The 20,892-nt window shown below is 38.2% G+C and overlaps 2 protein-coding genes across 2 annotated transcripts in view; both read left to right on the top strand.

Annotated features, from left to right (window-relative positions):
• Window positions 1-20,528, top strand: part of LOC144662800 (fibroblast growth factor receptor 1-A-like) — a 254,321-nt gene extending 233,793 nt beyond the window's left edge. Inside the window, exons 4-19 of the mRNA XM_078523735.1 lie at window positions 3,587-3,823; window positions 4,459-4,562; window positions 5,367-5,425; window positions 5,519-5,721; window positions 6,428-6,541; window positions 7,387-7,405; window positions 7,681-7,723; window positions 13,085-13,421; window positions 13,758-13,868; window positions 14,788-14,978; window positions 15,477-15,599; window positions 15,859-15,929; window positions 16,387-16,427; window positions 16,714-16,810; window positions 17,401-17,500; window positions 18,274-20,528. Coding sequence (XP_078379861.1) covers window positions 3,587-3,823; window positions 4,459-4,562; window positions 5,367-5,425; window positions 5,519-5,721; window positions 6,428-6,541; window positions 7,387-7,405; window positions 7,681-7,723; window positions 13,085-13,421; window positions 13,758-13,868; window positions 14,788-14,978; window positions 15,477-15,599; window positions 15,859-15,929; window positions 16,387-16,427; window positions 16,714-16,810; window positions 17,401-17,500; window positions 18,274-18,339 — 1,916 coding nt within the window. The 3' untranslated portion in view covers window positions 18,340-20,528. The remainder of the gene's footprint in view (window positions 1-3,586; window positions 3,824-4,458; window positions 4,563-5,366; window positions 5,426-5,518; window positions 5,722-6,427; window positions 6,542-7,386; window positions 7,406-7,680; window positions 7,724-13,084; window positions 13,422-13,757; window positions 13,869-14,787; window positions 14,979-15,476; window positions 15,600-15,858; window positions 15,930-16,386; window positions 16,428-16,713; window positions 16,811-17,400; window positions 17,501-18,273) is intronic.
• LOC144662776 (uncharacterized) overlaps window positions 1-20,892 on the top strand; it is a 238,480-nt gene that overhangs the window by 10,637 nt on the left and 206,951 nt on the right.

The raw sequence follows: 20,892 nt of genomic DNA, 5'->3' as shown, positions 1-20,892 counted from the left end.
TACCACGCTTCCTGTTACAAACGTTTTGTAAGAATAGTTTTTTCCAATACAAATGAAGGTCAAATGTCGAATGAAACAGATTACCAGTTGCAGTCTGTTTATGAAGCTGTTTACTGTTTGTGCGAAAGTTTGATAGCCTTCCCTGAAATAATTGAATATAAAGATGTGAAAGAACTGTTTGTGAGCAAAATTAAAAAAACCTCATGCGGAAGCTGTCAAACATGTTTCCAGAACTTGATTTTATCACTTACCAGTATAACAAGGTGTTAATGTTTCCAAACACATTAACGATAGACAAAGCCGTTTAGGATTGCTTTGAGCTGAAAACCGAGCTGGATTCGCTAAAAAGGTACAGGAGTGAGGACGAAGAGAATGTGATAAAAGTTGCACGATCACTTCGCACCGAAATTAAAGATCTGGACCCGCAGATGTCGTGGCTGCCTAAAGAGGACGATTTGAAACCGGGTAAAGCCAGTGAATTTATCCCGCATCTACTCGACGTCTTCTTGACTGTGCTTATTTCTAGGAAATCAATGAACAATGAGAGCAATAGTACAGAAAGAACAATAAGACTGAAAGAATCTTTTGCACAAGATATTGTTTTTTCTCTCACGAATGGGGTTATCAAAACTCCAAAAAGCGTGTATTTCCTTCTGTTGTAAAGGCCCTAAGTATTAACAAGTACGGCCATGGCGTAAGTTACAACCTAGTTGAAGAGATAGAGACCGAGTATGCGTTAGCAGTTATCAGTGAACAACGAAAATACCGAGTCGTCATCCCAGCCAGTGTAACGCAGGAGGAGTCCAGGTCCACTGTCGCGCTGATGGTCGCGGATAACATTGACAACCTAGAGTGTACACTGACTGGGTCTGGAACATCCCATCGAGTGAACTCCATCCTCATCACGGAGAGAAATGAGAGAGAGAGAGAGCGGAGAGGAGTCAGATGATCAAGACTACGCACCAACAGTGGCGAAGAAATGCAGGAGATCTCTACCAGCGACTGTGGTGACCAGAGAAATATCGTACATCCATAAAGGGTTGGCTCCAGCATGCAGATGGGAAGTCAGGCTTGGTTCTAAACCGGCTCCATAAGAGGTACTAGAACTTCTCTCCTGTACGCGCAAGAGAGTGTGCACGGTTGAAAAATGTTGCTGCCTGAAGGCCGGGCTGAGGTGCACAGACATGTGCAGCATCGAGTGTGAAAATATGTCTTCTGAAACAAAATGATATCTAGTAGCTTTCGTCCTGTCATTTTCCAGTTTTGCTATAAGGGAATCGTGTGTTGGTTCGTTTTCCCTTTTTAGCAACGATGTTCAAAACGCAAAAGCAGAAAATGAAATGAATATGTGTTTCTATTCTAGATACCATATGCAAGTAACAGTAGTAATGGAGGCGAATGAGAATGGATGAATGAGAATACTATTGTGGCCCTTTTGTACTCAAGAATCTTTAGACTGAGCCCTAGTCAAACTTTCTGTGTGGACGTAGCTAACTTATCCGATTTGGGGTGTACTGCAAGTTCGTGGTGTAGAATACTTGACTAAACGTAGTTAAGATGTTAGAAATAGCTTTAGGAGCGTTTGTTTATCTAGCGTTGCGATGAAGAACGCCTTTATGGTAATTTTGTATTTCAGATGATTGAGGAGCAAATGGAAAACAAGCTAAAAACAAAATGGCGGACATTGTGACGTCATTTATGACGTAGTTTAACCCTTAATAACCGCAAACAATATTGTAAAATAATGTCCCAAATACGTATTATTTCAAATGTACGCCTTAGCAAAAAATCGTCTGTATTTTAAGAACGAATAAACAAATAAAGGATTTTTCTGCTCCTCCTAAAGAATTTTTAAGTATGTATTATTGTATTATATAATGCACTGTACAGAGTCTCATAACATAATTTAACTTAGATCTAAATGTTATTATTGTAAATAGCTATAGTTTTCAGCATTTTCTTTAACTCTTTTTTGTTATGTCCCCGTGTTAGTGGGGGAGTTTTTCCCCAGCTAGGTGGTTGATGACATTCTTAATAAAGGATCTAGCTATCTATCTATCTATCTATCTATCTATCTATCTATCTATCTATCTATCTATCTATCTATCTATCTATCTATCTATCTATCTATCTATCTATCTATCTATCTATCTATCTATCTATCTATCTATCTATCTATCTTTCTGTCTGTCCGTCCGTCCGTCCGTCCGTCCGTCCGTCCGTCCGTCTGTCTGTCTGTCTGTCTGTCTGTCTGTCCTTCACTACGAAATGCTTGTTATCAATGTTCAGTGTAGGATGTTAATGCCAGTCTTATACCTGGACGTCCTTGTTTGATAGATATTTGGGAATACTTTTAGATGATCGGTAAGCAATTGCCGAAAAAAAAACGTTTACATTTATAAACGGAGCGTATACGTCTTCAACGAGATCGTCGCCAGAAAAGATATGTATTGAAGAGTAATAAGTAATAGCGGCAGTTCTCGTGGGTGTCATTCCCATGGAAAAAGTTTTTCTTTATCAGGGTAAATACAAGATAGACGTTTGCGGTACGCGTTAACTGTTTTTTTTTTTGGTATGCACGAACTAACAATGATTGTCTTTAAAGACAATGTGAAAATTTTATATAAGGAATAAAACCGCCGTTTGTATTTATACTCTCGTTTACTCCATGCATAGCCATCTAAATCTCTCTATATAGTAACCCTGTGATTTCTACCATGACTATTTACTCTAGTTCCTGCGAAGCTCACCATCGTAGGTGATGACCAGACTGTTCGAGAAGGCACCAGCGTGAAGTTATTCTGTGAAGCATCTGGTAAACCAACATCAAGCATCACCTGGACCAAAGTGCTGGAGGATGGTAGCAATAGTGAAGTACTGCACCGTGGAACCACTTTGGATTTTTTAAACATTAGCAGGACTGCTTCTGGAACATACTGCTGTACAGCTAGCAATGGAATTGGAAATCCAGTTAGCCACAAAGTTAAAGTGAATGTTTTATGTAAGTCTTTTCGCTTTTATGCATATAAAAATAGGTCAATATTTGCCTAGAATCCTTGTTATCTTAACTTTTTGTCACAACATATCTGGTAGGAAAATATTTCAGTACATAATGGCGCTCGTTAATTAGGTTGTAACTAATTTCTAATTTTGTTAAAATAATATCAAAAATTAACTTTAGTAGAATGAATAATAGATAAAAAAGTGTGATGTAATAATTAAAATGGAATTCAAGTACAAATATCGTGTCGAGGTAATTGAAAATTTCGAATGAAAAACGAACTAGGTACATGACTTTCCAATCGGCTTAATGACACAATGATAACAATGAATAAAAGCAAAATCAAACGAACAAACTTTTTTTCTGAAAAAGGGTTGTTAATTGTTGATATTTCGTCGGAACATTGGTGCACATTTCCTCACTGAACTGCTTACCACGATACATATCGAAGGGTTTGGTAACTGACAAAAGCAGATGTTCAGTTGAGCCAACTATGTGTCTGTATGCAACTCGGAAAATCGCTATATTGGAGCAGCAGAAGAAACACATCGACAAAAGGGAACTTAGCCTTCTTTTTTGTTGTAGATCCACCCAAGGTTGTAAAACTTGCAATTGAACATGAAGTTGCAGCACAGCAAGGTGTATCTCTTCACTGTCAAGCAGAAGGAAACCCTCAGCCTACTTATACTTGGACTCCATGTGATCCACAGAATAGTGTGTGTGATGAGAGCACGCTACATATTGCAAAGGCCTTGAGTGATGGATTCTACAGCTGCCAAGTGACAAATGTTCTAGGCACTGATACCAGATATACCATTGTTTGTAAGTTGGTGCTAGGTAGTAATAGATCTTCCTCCATCACTCATAAAGCTTTGATCAGTTATGTTTCGATTCAATTATCCGTTTTATAACTATTTTTCTAATCTTTCAGGACTACAATACTCAAATTCCATTTCTATTCGCTTAAATGTATTATCTATCATTGTATCTCCAAGGCTTTCATGCACACGCAGCTTGATATCGTTTCCTTAATTGGCAACTGCTTTAAGAATTAAAAATCTAAAAAACTAATTGTCATTATAAATGAAATTTTAAAGCTAGTATTATCTAAGATATCCGTCTATTTGCGGAAACTTTCCAAAGATGTTGCAATTATTGTCTAGTTTCTTTTAATTTCCGAAGATTTCCGAAGATTTTGGAGGACGTCCGAAGAATTTGGAATATGTCCAAAGAATATCTAAAATGTTTCGACTATAACTGTAACAAATTTCAATATCAATCTACCCTTTGATCGCCTATAAGTTACCGAGTTGAACCGAATAGAAACGGTCCATTCTTAAAAATCCTGACCGAAAAACAGCCAATCAGAGAACTTGATTTATCCTGAAGAATCGCTTGCCATGTAAGGTTTGAATTTATAGTTGGTAAGTATTTATTTTGCTTATTTCTTGCAACAGTCATAGCAAGCAATGTGATCAACGTGACACTAGTCATCACAAGTGAAAGGTGCACCGACGGAAGATACAATCAATCCTTATTATGGAGGAAGCTCAATGAAACGGTAACAAACGTGTCTGGTTCTCCTGTTTTAAAATCCTTTGAAATTTGTACACTGACTGCAGTAGGTTACAATAATTATGTTGCCTACTGTAATTCTGATTTATCATGGCGATCGTTATTAAAATAGGTTGCTTCTTATTTTTCACATGGCCAAGGGCAACTAGCTGCTTAAGCTATTTAGTGTTGGTCTTTTGACGACTGCAACCACATCAGTGTATTTACGATTGTAAGACGTATAGTCATAGAGAACATGTACAATTATCAGTTATCCTTAGTATTGCCTGATACTAAGTCGAAAAGGTAGTAGGCGGCGACGTCTCATATCAGACGATATTCAGCAAGATTGAATATGACAATCGTTTTCTCATTTAACAAAGTGTCAACGTCACAAATTGTCAACGATACGCTAGAAAAACTCTGGCTACGCGACCCTTTTGAAGACTTCGGACGAATCTTGGTAACATATGGGCATCGTGCGAATTTGTAGTTTACTTTGCCACTTCCTTGCCGTCTTTTAAAACACAGAGGAGTGGTTGTTTTATTGTTGGGACCCATATTACCTTGGGTGCCATAAACTCAGAAAATCACATGGTGATTTTTGGTATTCGTGGCGTTGTGGTTACGGATGTGATTAAATTTTGTCAATTCATGTAAGCCATATTGTTAATACAACTCTTGAGTAAGACTTCAGTGATATCCTCCTGCACACTCACATTATAGTACAATGCTATGCCTTGACAGCAATCCTTCTCGGCGGTTTCATTGCAATACTTGTATAAGAAGCTAACTCTTGTTTTATGTTTAGATGGACAAGGTCTTTGGTGACAAAATTGGCTTCAAATGCGCAGAACTGATGAATGTCTGGTATGCAACATGTCTCAGACTGATTAAATTAAATACTGGTCATCCTTTTGCGAGGAAATTTATTTGTAACTTCTCATGTGTACTTCTTCTAAGGTGTGGAAGTTTGATTGTTGATCTGGCCCTAAAGTTCAGCTCCACTGTACGAGAAAGCAAAGTTCTCTTTATACTTCGAGACGCTGTCAAGAATGGACTGCTTAGAGAATTTAATGTGAGTGCATCATCCATAGTAGGGACACGACCTGAAAAAGCAACAACAGCAACCACAAGCAATACTACACCCACCAGCTTCTCTGACAGTAAGTTTTCGTAACATTTTTTCTTCATTGAATTTTAATAATAAACTACGCTCCGCGCATTTTTCCGCTATATATCTAAGAGTGGGGCTATATGGCTATATGCGTAAAGTGGCATTTAAAACAAATGAGGACTAACGCCTTAAAATCCACTAAACCATTGCACAGTTAATGGACAGATGAATCTTGTATTTGCCAAGTTTGATTCCTTTTAAAAGATATTTTAAAATGCAATACTTCTATAGGCCTTAGTGGATAAGTCTTGATTTAAACTACAATCGACTTAACAAACGGACTGACGAATAGACTGTCCAAAGCCCTCTATGTTTTCGTGTTTTTTTCGATCGATGAGCGCGCGTTGAGAACGGTAAGAGACCTGGACGCCAGCGCAAAACGGAAGAAGCAAGGGGGTGGGGGCGGGGAGCAAAAAAAAATATATCTTTGGCTCGCTTCGCTCGATTCCCGCCTCCCTCCGCCCGCTTCGCGCTCGCTTCGTTTGCTTTTTTGCGTTGAAAAATCGAGAGGCTGTGGATAGTCTAACTGACGAACAGACGGGCAGCACTGAAGCCAACCAAACAGGCACGCAGACAGACAGACAGACAGACAGACAGACAGACAGACAGACAGATAGAAGTATTCGTTTGCTTAACACAAGCATGATAAATTAGTTGTTTTGCGAGAACCTGATGAATATTTTGTATTACGACAGTTCAAGCGTGTGAGAGCTATTCCTGCAACTGCACCATATTAGGAGTTGTGATCGGTATTTGTGTTGTCATAATCATTGCCTTTGTTGTCTACATCGTATGGCTCCACAAGAAAGGTAAGCAACATTTGTAAGTAAGCCAAGAAAGAACAGTTTTGGGGATGACAATTTTGTCTGTTGGTATCAAATTGGACACTCCATCTGGCCTTTTACCCACCATCATTACTGTATCTAAAGGTATCACGGAAGGAAAATTGGCGTTTTTGTTCCAAGTGAAATTGTGTGCAAACCATCAATGGTAACCCCAATAAAGTATATATTTTCTGAAAGCCCATTGAATAAAGATTGTGATTTTGGATTTTGTTTTGATCATATAGACCATAATAAGCAACGTCAGCATTTTGTTCGCAATAATGATGATGCGCAACTTAAGGTTTTTTTGAGAACACATTTACATGAGAGCCAAAACTTTTATGTGGAATTTGATCTACATACATTGGTCTAAAAAATGGTGTCTCAGATTTTTCTTTTCTTGCTCCATTAATTTTTTATGAATTTTTCAACTTTCTTTTTTGCAAACAAAATGCTGAGGTTGCTTATTATGGTCAATATGATGTAAACAAAATCCATAATTAGAATCTTTATTCAATAAGCTTTCAGAAAATATATACTTTATTGGGGTTACAATTGTTGGTTTGCACACAATTTGACTTGGAACGAAAACGCCAGTTTTCCTTCCGTGATACCTTAAGACATTCTTACCTGGGATTATACAGTTTGTTTGGACTTCCTTGATTAAAGCATATAAGTATGTACATGTAGTTAATATAAAACAACGCTATTTTCTGTTGCTTCATCGGAAAAGTAGTGATTGGAAGTCTTGACCAGTTCTCTGTATTTTCTCCTTCGGACTCGAAGGTGCAATACAAGGCCCTAAAATCTTTGCTTTTTCCTTTTTTTAGGTATAGCCAAGAAGGATAGGTAAGAATGGGTGTTACAGTGTTTTTCCGTTGAATAAGACAAATACGTGTTAAAGTTGACAATGATTCGCAGTGGAAGCTCCGGTGCCAAGTATCAGTGGTGACTGCTTGGCCTTAGAGGTGGGCTCACTCAGGGGAGGAAGAGAGTAAGATAAGGAATTCTTGTGGTCCAGCCAGAATTTAAACCCCCAACCTAGCTGTGTTTTTGTTCCTTTCCATTATACTTCCCTCGCAGAGACATTATTTGTAATTTATGTTTGTTCTATGTTGTTTTAGTATTTATCAAGCGTCATCTAACCAGCATGGAGCCAATGTAAATGTAGGTCCTTAAAAGATAAAGAAAAACTCCTATTCTGAGCAAGTGTTACAGGTTATACGTGCATAAGGGAGCGTACTGAACTGAACTTATAATAAGCAATTAATTTTACTCAACAACTAACCTTTATATTTATGACAAAGGTCGGCATGACAGATAATTACAAGCAACATAGTTCATAGGGAGGATTTGAAAAGATAAATAACTAATATTTGTATCGGTGTGTACCAATATTCAACAAAATAGGCTATCGGTTTCAAACTTTATTCCATTCAGTAGGAGGTAGTATGTGGTCTGTAGTGTAGTTCGAAATCTGTAAAGTAAGACATGACTGTCTATTTATTGTCTTCACATCACAAAAGGAAATACAAAGAATATTTACCCGATGGCCTTCAGTTGCTAGGCTTATCACAGTTGTGTCTGTGTCAATTGATCAGTAATACAATAATTAGGAAATTATCGTTTGTCACGCGTTATGTGCGTGTAATTAAATGAAATTATAATCAATAACGATACACTCCCCCCGCCAAACGCGAGTTAAAACAGTGTTTATATTTACAGTAGCAGAGTGTTTCTCAAATAGTTAATCAGGAAGTACAACACCTAGTACTTTTAACTTTTGGAAAGTAATCTCTTGTCCATCTCTTCCAAAAGTTGTCTGTAACCATTTGAATGAATTCAAATCGGCGTCGTGGATCGGTTGAATGCGTAAACGGTCCATTAGGTATTCTGGATGTGGATCGTCCTAAGAGAAGATCGTTAGGGCACAAGTACTTATCATCTGGGGAAGTTGGATGTCGTCCAATCGGTCTCTCATTAAGTAAGTTTGCGGCCTCATAACATACAGTTTGTAATTCAGAAAATGTTAGAATGCTCTCACCGATGGCTGCCGTTATGGCTCTTTTCGTTGATTTTATCAGCGCTTCCGAGACACCGTTTTGCCAAGGTGCGTCTGCTGAATAGAACACCCATTGAAATTTTTCTATGCATCCATAATCCTGTAAACTTTTTTGGTCTAAATTTTTGACCATCTTCTTTAACTCCTCACTTGCGGCTACCAATTGAGAACCATTGTCTGAGTAGATCTTGGATGGATAGCCTCTTATAGATACAAATCTTCGAAGTACCATTAAGAATTTTTCGGTACTTTAGTCTGGTGAAATATCTATGTGGACAGCTCTTGTACCGAGGCAGTTAAAAATGATTCCATATGCCTTTCCAGTTGTTCGTTTTTTAACTTCATCTTTTATCTTAAACGGTCCGAATAGATCTAGTGCTGTGTAAGTCCATGCCGGGGCTGGTTTTAATCTTTCAGTCGGAAGTTTTCCCATGATTTGTTCGTTTAATTTCTTGTCCAATTTCTTGCATATTACACAGTTTGTTCTGATGGATTTCACCAGTTTCAGTAATTTGATGATCCAGAATTTTGCTCGTATTTTGCTTGCAGTTGATAGCACTCCTAGATGACCTCGATTATGTATGTGCTCAGCATATAGACGTGAAAATGTATGTCCATATGGTATTAAGATGATCTCGCTTTTGTTATAACTCATTTCCACCCATCCTCTAGCACGTCCCCCAACAACGTAAATTCCGTCGTCTCGTTTGCGAGGGCAAAGTCGTTTGTATTTACCCGATTGGATATCCTTTTGCATGAAAGTTTGGGATTCTAGAATCCAGAAACGTTCGGCATTGTCGATGTCATCCGCTGCTAGCGTTCGTGTTGCATTTTTCAATGTTGGCTTTAGTTCTTTCTTATAATAGCCAAAATTCTTGCTGTAATTTCTTAGCAATTTTTTGTAATTGGAATATTTTTCGATGTTTATTCTTGACGCAAGTGTATCTTCTGGGTTAATTTTGATGGTTGGTGAAGATAATTCAGTCTAGTTTAATCGTATTGATGGGCATTTTTTGTTCCGAGTATGTTTTCGTTATTGGCCATTCAGATTCGTGAAGTTTAAGGAAGTCTGGTCCCTTTTGCCATTTACTGTTTATGTCAATATCGTTTGGTCTACTTCCTCTTGGTAACAAATCAGCCACGTTAAATTCAGTTGCGATCCAGTACCAGTCTTTCGTGTTGGTCCCTTCTTGGATCTCTCCCACCCGCACTGCTGCGAAGGTATTGAATCCATAGGATTCCTTTTGGATCATGGAGTGAACGATTTGAGAGTCGGTGATGTGATAACATTTCTCGAAACGGTACCTGCATTGTTCGGTAATTGTGTTTTTTTTGTCTTTTATTTAATACTGCTGCACATAGCTCTATCCGGTCGATTGATAGTTTTTTGGAAGGTGTGAGGCGGTTTTTGGACAAGATGAGGTTGGTTTCGTGGTCTCCATTAGAAAGTGTCCATCTAGCATAAGCACATGCGCCATATGCAACATTAGATCCGTCGCAGAATATTACGAGGATTGGATTTCCCGTTGCTTCTTTAGGTTTAGTGCATCGATTGAATTGAATTTTTTCCATCTTCCTTAGATCTTGGAAGAGGTTATCCCAGTTTTGGTGATCTTCTTCGGGTATAGGGTCATCCCAATCCAATTTTGGGTTGTGAATCCATAATCGTCTCATAAGAATCTTTGCCCTAACGATCAGAGGACTCGCTAATCCGAGTGGATCATAAAGACTGTTGACTTGTGATAGATTTACCCTCTTCGTTAGAGCCTTGGGATTTTTAGTAGTCGCTCCTTGATTTTGTTTAGGATGTCGTTTCCTGCTTTGGGGTGTAACGTTTAGCTTGACTTTTAAGCAGAAATTATCCGTAATTGGAGTCCATACAACACCTAGTACTTACTCGTGTGCTGTTTTTATGTCCATTGGTATAAGGTCCTGGTCTGGAGCAATATTGTCATGTGAATATATCCATTCCTTTATTTTGAAGTTTCCGTTACTCAAGATGGTTTCCATTCTTTCCGTTAGTTTTTTGGCAGTTTCAACATTGTCAACGCTATTAATGATGTCATCCATGTATGTATTGTTTATGAGTAGATTTGATGCTTGTGGGTATTTTTCTTTAGCCATCTCTGCTGTCTTTCGCAGTGCAACAGTTGCTATAGTGCCAGAAGGTTTATCTCCAAAGGAAACTCTTTGAATAACGTACGTGTCCGGTTCTCTAGTTACATCCATATCCCTCCAGAGGAAGTGGTGTGTGTGTTGCTCTATCACTCCTGTTCTGACTGTGTGATACATTTTCTTAATGTCGCCAATGAATGCTGTTTCATTCTCTCTAAATCTGATGAGGATTCCTAGTAGGCTGTTTAAAAGGTCGGGTCCTTTAGCCTAGTATTCGTTTAGCACATGACCCATGTAGTTGGCACAGCTGTTAAAGACAATTCTCACTGGCGTAGATTTGGAGTCTGGCTTTAACACTTCGTGATGTGAGATGTAGTGCGCAGGTCCTTTGTATTTTTGCAATTCTTCTTGTGTAAGTTTGCGAGCTACATCTCGATTTATCAGGTCCTGTATCTGTTGTTGATAGATTTCAGCGTGTGTCTTGTTTTTAGAAAGTCCTTTTTCGGTTGATATAAGCATGCCGAATGCTGCTCTTCTGTTACCTGGGAGATCAAAAGGGTCTCTGATCCAAGGGCATTTTTCTCTTGTGTTATAGCTCAAATTTTTCTCAATTAATGTTAATTCCTTTTCTTCTTTGATTGTGTATGCATTGCTTCCGAGTGAGCATTTACCGCACTTATATTCACCGCAACGAGGCATACATTGTATCCCGAGATTCTCCATGTTGTAGAAATCTTCGATTCTTGCCATTTTGACATAATGGGCGTGTATGGTTCCGATGAGAAACTTCTCGTTGTTTCCTTTCAGAACCTACGCATCGTCCGAACTGATTTCTCAATAAAAGTAGATGCCCAGAACTTTGTTCCTTTGAGGGGTGGAAGTCTGCGTTTTCATAGCCTATTAAGGCATCAACTTCTCCGGTGGGCCTTGTTAGTTCTTCGTCGGATACGTCTTTGAATAGTTTCAAGATCCCCTTTATATTGACTGCTGGAATGGGGGAGGTTATCTTGTCGATTCCGTAAACGTCGAATACGACTGTTTTGCCCTGCTTGTCAATAAGTGGAAGCTTGTACTTGAAAGTGTCCACATTTTCACTTTCTCCGCCAACTTTGATAATTGACAGCTGAGTTTTGATACCCTTAAGGTTTTCCGCCCTTGCCTTTCCGTTTGTGATAAAACATAATGACACTCCCGTGTCCCACAAGACGTTTGCAAATCCATTCTTTGTAGGTATTCTTTGTATTTGGAGTAAGCACGTTTCAATTTCGTTGTTATTGCATACACTTGCAAAACCGCGCGCGGAAGCGATATCGGTTGGCGATCCTTTGTCCTGTTCTTCTTCGTGTAGTGTTTTGTGGTGAAACCTTTTGCAATCGTTAACGCCACAGGGTTTCTTGTACAGTCTTGAATTCTCTGACCCCGTCTTAAGCAGGACCAGCATGCTCCTTTTTCCTTTAATGTGTTAAGCCTTTCCTGTACTGGCTTTGAGAGATAAAGTCTGCATTCATTAGTCCAGTGATTGGCACCTTCATGGTATAGGCATTTGGTTCTCTTATAGCGTGACGAACCTTGTCCTTCTGGGACTTATTTTGTGATTCCATTGCGTCGTGTGCGTGTTCAATTAAGGTGTCAAATATAGTCCTCATGGACTTCTTTTTTATACTGAATTGTTCCAATAGTTTCTGCTCGTGCAAGGTTTGGTCGTTGACGTACTGCGCGCGAGCAGTCGTTTCTTCTTCGTACAGTTCTTGTAATTCATTTATCCATGCTTCATTCTGCTCTATTTCGTCTTCGGTTAAGTGTATCATGTAAATCTCATGCTTACCTTCAACAATATTCCAAGCTTCGTGTAAGTCCGCAAAGGTTCTTTTGACCGCATTCATACCTTTGTGATCCTGGATGGACTTCAAGAATTCATTGCGTTTCCTTGTGAATCGTGACTTGGCTGAGGTCCTAATTCTCGTTGCTTCTTCTTTTTTCGCTTCTGCTGCCATTCTTGAAGGCCATCGGATTTCGAATGTATCGGTGTGTACCAATATTCAACAAAATAGGCTATCGGTTTCAAACTTTATTCCATTCAGTAGGAGGTAGTATGTGGTCTGTAGTGTAGTTCGAAATCTGTAAAGTAAGACATGACTGTCTATTTATAGTCTTTACATCACAAAAGGAAATACAAAGAATATTTACCCGATGGCCTTCAGTTGCTGTCTTATCACAGTTGTGTCTGTGTCAATTGATCAGTAATACAATAATTAGGAAATTATCGTTTTTCACGCGTTATGTGCGTGTAATTAAATGAAATTATAATCAATGACGATACAATATTGTTTATTATTGTTTTTATACAATAGGCTGCAGTTGAATTGTCTGATCTTCGATCGGACCAGGTTACTGCAAGAATGAGAAACTCTGTAGCTCCTCCTCAGAGCCAGTACATGGTACTGAATGAGGCTTTTCGCTCACAAGACGTGTCAGAAGATGCAAGGGAGAATGTATCACAAAGTGTTGCGCAAATCACTCAATATGCGCCTCTTCATCCATCAACACGTTCTTGGGAGGTTTCTAGAAATCAAGTAACTATAGAAAAGATAATTGGTAAAGGTGCTTTTGGTCAGGTGGCCAAGGGAACGGCAAAAGGTCTTCGAGGAAGGCCCCAGGAGACACAAGTGGCCATAAAAATGTTAAAAGGTGTGAAATACGTTCAACATTGGTAAAAACAATTCAGTATATGTCATTTGTCCATTTATAGTTTGTAGAGTCATATAAGTTTACATATATTCATCATGTTTACAGCAGTTTCAACCAAAAAATTCCATACAGTATTGTATAATTCATGGTTTTATCAATTTTACATTGATGTTAGTACATCAAAGGTCTTTTTTCTTAGAAAAAAGAGGGGGTTGGTTTGTTTTCGTGTTTTTTGCTTAATTCATTACCTTCGTTGTACAGAGAAAAAGCAATGTATAATTGTTAATTATTGATAAATCTTGTAACTTCATTTAATATATAAAATCGTTGTTGCAGGTGATGCACCTGAATCAGACAAAAAAGACTTGCTGTCAGAACTTGAAGTGATGAAGCAGCTCAAGCCTCATCCTCACGTCATCAAACTTCTGTGCTGCGTCACTAAATCTGGTAATTATATTTAAAAAAGCTTTAAGGAATTGATACCTCTCTGATACCTCATCATACGCCGAGTTTCCTTTTCCTTCTATGAGTTTAAAACTTCCCTTGTGCTTCCAGTAAGCCAAAAATTTCGGAAAGTTCGATCGGAAGTCGAATGGCAAGGTCCGTTTCGGTTCGGTCTGACCAGAATATTTGGAGGTGGTCTATTTTGACCGGTCGGACCAGTCGGACCGAAATCATTCTCGGAGACCCAGGGGAAGTTAGTGGGGCGAAACGAAAGAAAAACCGGGCAGAAATCGTAGGGACGAAAGTTTTTAAACACGTGTTTGTAAACTTTCGTCCCTACGATTTCTGCCCGGTTTTTCTTTCGTTTCGCCCCACTAACTGCCCTTGGGTCTCCGAGGATGGACCGAAATTAACCGTTCCATTTTGACAAACTGTTCAGTTGTTTTACTTTAGTTCAGTAGCTTCTCGCAGATGCGGGAACTGGGGAAAGGAATGCAAAATAAAAAGGACCGTTCCACTCGGTTGGCCCACGCAGATTAAGCGAAAAATGTCGTACCATTTAAAGTTTGCACTTTCAAAATGGAAAGCACCACCGTCTCACAACCACACCACTTATGTAAAAGGTATTGGCTTTATTCATCTTAAACATAATGCAACAACTACCGATTCAGCACACAATACAATAGAATACAATTTTATTGTCCATACGTGGGACGAGGTCTCCCTCAATGTCCGAGCCAGAGGCTCATGTATAAAACGTAGGACTTAAAAATATAAAAAATTTATCCCACCCATTAAAAATAGAATGAAAAACAAGAACAATACTAATACCACCCCCCCCCCCCCCCCTCTCCTTACCCCATAGTTTATAGTTAGTTTAAATAAATACCACTGTATTTAATGTAAATATTTTCCTTCTCAGAGCCTTTGTTAGTGGTGATAGAATATGTTCCATTTGGAGACCTACTGGGATATTTAAGAAAGAGCCGTGGACTGAGTGACACTTATTACAAAGACCCGGATGTCAAACCAAAAACCAATCTGACGTCACATCAGCTGATAACGTTTGCTTGGCAGGTCGCTGATGGAATGTCGTATTTGTCATCGAAACGAGTACGTAAGGCATTTTATCATTGAGCCCTCTCAGTCAACTGTAAGAATACCTACCCAGATGAAGTATCGTTACACATTTACATATGCATGCTCATACAATATTGATGTTGCATGAACTTAAAAATAACGTTAAGGAGAACGATGAAGAAATTCATCAAAATGGTTAGCTTAATAGATGTTTTTAAAATAACATTTCCATAGTCACCCTGATATTGTGTTAGAATCTTGTTTTGTACTCTTATGATATGTCGGTTCCGATTTCTACCAAATATATACTTTTTTTAACGTCGTCATTTAATGTTGGAAGGGTTAGCTAAGACAAGTATTGCAACAAATTGTTATATCTAATCTTTTTTCTGTGTGCAAGAATATAGTTGAATAATTATAGTTTTAGGATGTCACTTTTTGAACCTTTTAAGTGACAAATATTTAAATCAGTATTCTATTTAAAACCCACACCTCAGAACATCCACAATGATAAAGTACTGCCTGTTTCAGATTATCCACCGTGATCTTGCAGCTCGTAATGTGTTGGTTGGCGAAAACGAGACCTGCAAAGTAACTGATTTTGGAATGGCGAGAGATGTTCAACAGGATAACATCTACGAACGAAAATCAAAGGTATGAAGCAAACCGAATAAATGGTTGTCAACGTATAAAATTTTAAAATTAAAGTGCTTGCAGGCACAGGGAATAAGACAGTTATTGTCAGCAATAGAGAGTTTATGATCACCCTTAGAGCTGTATATTTCTCTGTGACTTTCTATTTGTTTATCTAACGCGACAGCTCTTAGAGAGATACTACAATTGCTCACGTTGGTTAATATAAGGGAAATCCTCCTGTTTGTGTTATCGGTCAACTGTTGTATTCTATCTATAGGGACGTCTCCCTGTCAAGTGGACTGCAATGGAAGCGCTGCTTTATGGGACATACTCTACTAAAAGCGATGTGTGAGTAGAAGTACCATAAAATCTATGGTGATTAGCTGGGTGGCGTTGTGCACCAATTGATGTTTAAAGACAACTTTGAGGCCAGGGCACTGTTTTATAATTGAATCAATCTCAACACTTCCATAACTATTAGACCAAAGATGGACTAGTCAGATAGTGACGAATGGAAAGGTTGTCTGCTCCAAGTTGTGCGTGTAGCTTGGTACAAAAGTTGTGCTTCATTTGCCCAAGAAAATTAAAAAGCCACCTCAATTTGGGTTCTCTATTTTTACACCCCACGTATCGGTTTTTGCTAAAGAAAACGGCGTTTAATGGAAATTAAACAGCTCCTTTTATAGAGCATATCGTATGTTTCCTGCAAAGGATAAACCAAAAAAGGTTAAAAAATGTATTCTCAAAAAGCAAGATATAGTTCTTCTATGACTAAAACGGAATTTGCACGATTTTTCTCTAACAGGTGGAGCTACGGAGTTCTCCTTTACGAGATTTTCACGATAGGTAAGCGACCTTGTACAAAATTAAACTTTTGGTTTGCAGGAGGTTTAAAATCTTCCTTAGTGAATATGCATAATTACCAAGTTACTTCTGTGAGGAAGGAAGGTACGGGAGTATCTGTCACGTTGTTTGTGCTAAATCGAATAACAATGTAAGTTTAGCGTTTTGTTTACTTACTTGCATGCTTTACTTTATATGATACCTGACCGTTATGTAGTTAAAGGTACCACAGGAACCTTTACCTGTTTGTAAACTTTATTCAATTAAATCAGTAGCTGCTCTTTTCCAGGTGGCTCACCATATCCACGGATGGATGGCAGGAAAATTGCAAACTTGCTTCAGAAGGGATACAGGATGCCTAAGCCACAACACGTGGATGATAAATTGTAGCCATCTCTTTTTTAACCATTTTTCTATCACACAACTTCACCCATATAACTGTCTTGAATGTGAATAACCTAGATGTAAAATATACATATTGCCAAAAGACACATTTAATTACCAACATAATTTTTTTTTGCGATTTAACGGGATAGATTCTAATTTCCGTTGCTTTCGAGGAAATGCCGTCTTTTAAACTGAAAGCATTCCTGTAGGATTTCAGACGAAAGGAAATATCGACTGGATATTCAGTAGTCAACATTTCAGAACTAGGTTATGTATTTCTTTTCACTCACGACTTACTAAACGGTATAGTCGACAGCCTCGTTTTTTCATGCATTTTAAACTCTAGCCTATGTGCTCTTCAGTTTAAAGCCTAATCACAAATAATGTCCCTCCCCCCTGAAAGGGGGGATCTGCTACATCCAACATTTCCATCACCAGTACTGTGTATTTCCCCGTCATTACAAATGCCTCAGCTAGGACTAGAATCCAGTCCGTTAGACTCAGAGTATAACTTTTGCGTTTATCATTTATCATAAGGCCATTGCGCCTCAAATGTAGATAGCCTCACGGGATATGTTTCCCATCATAGGTATGGAATAATGACGAAATGTTGGCAAGATGACCCGGATGCAAGACCAACATTTGGTGATTTGAGGAATGAACTCAAAGAAATGGAAAACCAACACAAGGTAAGTTCCCGAAGGACAGATTACAATCAAGTTGTTCTCTTTCCCTCGTGAATGTCAGTGTTTTAACAATAACAAGATTAAAAACTTGTTATTGTAAGCCTCTACAAAAAGATAAAATACATTTATTACCATGATTTCAAAACGTGCACTTACATTGTTAAAAATAATTTTCTTTATAAAAAAGCGGTTCAATGTGCTTATCATTAGTATTGATAACATCAGCCCAGATATGCCTTAACCTTTGACATGTTACAATAAACATAGCGCGAGGAAAACAAAACTGTAAAATGCACATTGGTTCTGTCTACATAACGTCGCTTTCCAAGAAACCTTATGTCTTCGTTATTGTTGGTTTATTCTTTTCGACTTTTTCGGTTCTCCTTTTTTGTGTGTGGGGAGGGGGGACTTATTAGCGAAGGGCGTGTCTCATAGCATAAATCAGTAAGGGTCCATTTGAAGGAGATGAAGTGTGTTTGGTGCTGTGCCTATCAAAAAGGAACTGACAATAAAAAGGTCTAAGGCCAGGTTAAGGTTCAGGCAAAGTTCTAAGGTCTCACAAACTCTTTACGTATTTTAATAAACGTTAAGTCACTGTCATTCTTGTTCAGGGGGTGCGAGAGAGGGGGCTTATTAAAAAAAATGAACTTGGGGGGGGGGGGGGGTTGTTGGGGTTTTAGAGAGGGAGCTTACAAGAGTTTTTACCGGGAATAATCGCTAGGATACAAAAAACATGTACAATAACCAACCATTGTTGTTTTGTATCTTCTTAACAGAGGCTGATCAACATGAAAATGTACGACAAGCAGCTGTATGCAAACGTCGAGGATTTGGTCGTGTAGGCGAACAATTCTTATCCGCTCTTTGCAAAATTGAAGCGATGGACTAAAAGTCTTATTCACTAAATGTGTTATTATAAAGTATGGTGTACTTCTAAATGCATGCACATTCCATACAGGGAATATTCCCCGTGTTCACCTTACCCTGATATCCGATCACTGGGTTTACTAGTAAAAGGGCTTGGCGTGTGTACAAGACAAATACGCCCATTTTAATAAACCTTTTCCTTTCCAATTAACTGTACCGTCTGAGAAAGTTTTCTTTTAGTTTAGTGAAGTTTTAATTGTCAAACGCTTTTAGTATTGAAAGGTAAGAAAAATGGTAAATGTTTTTATTATTGTATAATTTGGTGTGAAAGTTTTGTCAAATGCGCTTTTGAATGTAAATGTAAATGTAAATGTTGTTTATAGTGGTCATACACTTAGCTTCATATCTCAACGAGATAGCTAGTTTACAGGCATGCCACTGAAACAGAGGAAACAAATATTTTAAATGAAAATAACAAGGTTAAAAATCCCAACTGGCAGGAGGCAGACCAGTTGGCTATGAACAAAGCGTGATCGAGGATTTGAGCTCGGGACAACCGAGAAACAAATCCAGCTAGTGGCAAGGGCAGGTCTTGAACCGGGGACCTTTTGAATATTTTTATAGAAAAAGCGCAGTATTAGTATTAAATATTAAATATTATTAAAAACAGTACAATAAGTATATTTAGTAAAGAAACCCTTCAGGCGGCTGGTACAATGGAGGATAATGCCCGAGGCTGAAAGATGAGGCTAAAAAAAGAACAGTTGGCCCAGAAGCGAAGCTTCGAGGGCAACTGTGGAATTTTGAGGACAATCTTTCAGCCAATAGCATTGTCCTCTAATATACTAGCAAGCCAGAAAGGGGTTTATTTATTTTATAACCCTCCGATTAGTTTTTACAACGCGCTTAATTGCCAGTAAATTTTTAGAAAAAACCTACGTAATAAACCGGGAGTAACTGTGGTTGAAACAAATGTAAGCTGATCGATTGGTTTACTTGATTTTTTAACTATGTGATTTCATTAAAAATTAGACTTAAATAAATTGACTTCATTCGTTTGTTTTGTGTTTGCCTACAAAATCGGGCGACGGATATCAAATCGGACGGGGTACATTTGCTGATACCCGTCGTCCGATTGTGAAGCACGTGTTGGGTTTTGTCCAAAGAGCACGCGCATAAATTAATGGGTGGGTTATAAAAAATAGCGTGTTCCCCATGGATCCTCTTTTGGACGCTAAGTTGATTTAGCTAAATATCATACGTGTGTTTTCCAAACATCGCACATCTGACGAGTATCTTGGCGGGCGTGGGTTTCGCGGTTCAATTTTACCTAGGGTAGGGTAGGGTAAAACTTTATTAATGCAGGGTGGCCCATTCAGCACAGTGGCTGGTCTCCAGAAGGGTCCTGCTAATACAATTTCTATAAATATAAAATATCTAATAGTTTAAAATAGTTATAAAAATAGAGTTAAAAGCTAATGTTTAGTAATTGAAATATTTATATAAAAAGAGTTTAAAAACTAAAACGAATTACAAGCATGAACTGGTATAAAAAAAGATAAAAAATATAAATTAGGTGCCATGAATAAAATGGGCTTTGACAAGATTTTTAAAAGAGGAGAGTGATACAGCTTGTTGGATTTTTAAAGGTAGTGAATTAAAAAGGGCTGTGCCAGAAAATCTAAACGTACGCTTGCCAAGGCTAAGCTTGGGTTTAGGTAGATGGAGGTCAGCCTTCCTTCGAGTGTTGTAGCCATGTACATTGTAGTTCCGAATGAAAAAGTTACTTAAATACTGAGGAACTTACCTGTGGTACTATTTGGAATTTTCCTTTGTTTGATATTCATTATCATATATTACCGTACACCAGAATCCAACAAAAGAAAATATCAAACGGTTCTATGGGTAAAATTGAATCAAAACACGGGTCCAAAGTCCACTCAGGGCAATTTTTCTCTCAAAACTTTATTTAGTAAAAATAGTATAAAAAGATGTGTATATAAATACACACACACCCTTTTTAGTGAAAAGGTAATTTGCATTTAACCAAGCCAAGTAAACATGTAATGTTTTTTACTTTACCACCCTCGTCTTCTAAACAAGCAAAAAAGCTCGGGCCTGTACTTTCGATGGACGGTATTGATTAATAAAACAGATAATTGTGTTGTAACGTTTTTGACGTGATTTCTGGAGTGAAACTTCACGCTCTCCACGTAACGTCATCTTACGAATTCTGAGAATGTAAATGTTATCATTGAAGTCTATTTTTGGTGAATAAAATCATACAGTGAAGAGTGTTTTAACTATAATAAACTCCCCTTTTTTTCAAATCGTAAGCCTGTGGGGGGAGGGCACAAAGTATTTCCCGTGTTCACGTTATACTAATTCACGCTATACTAAACTAATTCACGCTATACTAACCAATTCACGCTATACTTACTCACGCTATACTAAATTAATTCACGCTATACTAACCAATTCACGCTATACTTACTCACGCTATACTAAATTAATTCACGCTATACTAA

This window comes from Oculina patagonica, chromosome 8 (assembly GCF_052425735.1).
Source record: "Oculina patagonica isolate OP01 chromosome 8, crgOcupat, whole genome shotgun sequence".
NCBI classification, from domain to species: Eukaryota; Metazoa; Cnidaria; class Anthozoa; order Scleractinia; family Oculinidae; genus Oculina; species Oculina patagonica.
The sequence above is the reverse complement of the archived record's forward strand: the minus strand, read 5'-3'. Positions and strand labels throughout refer to the sequence as shown.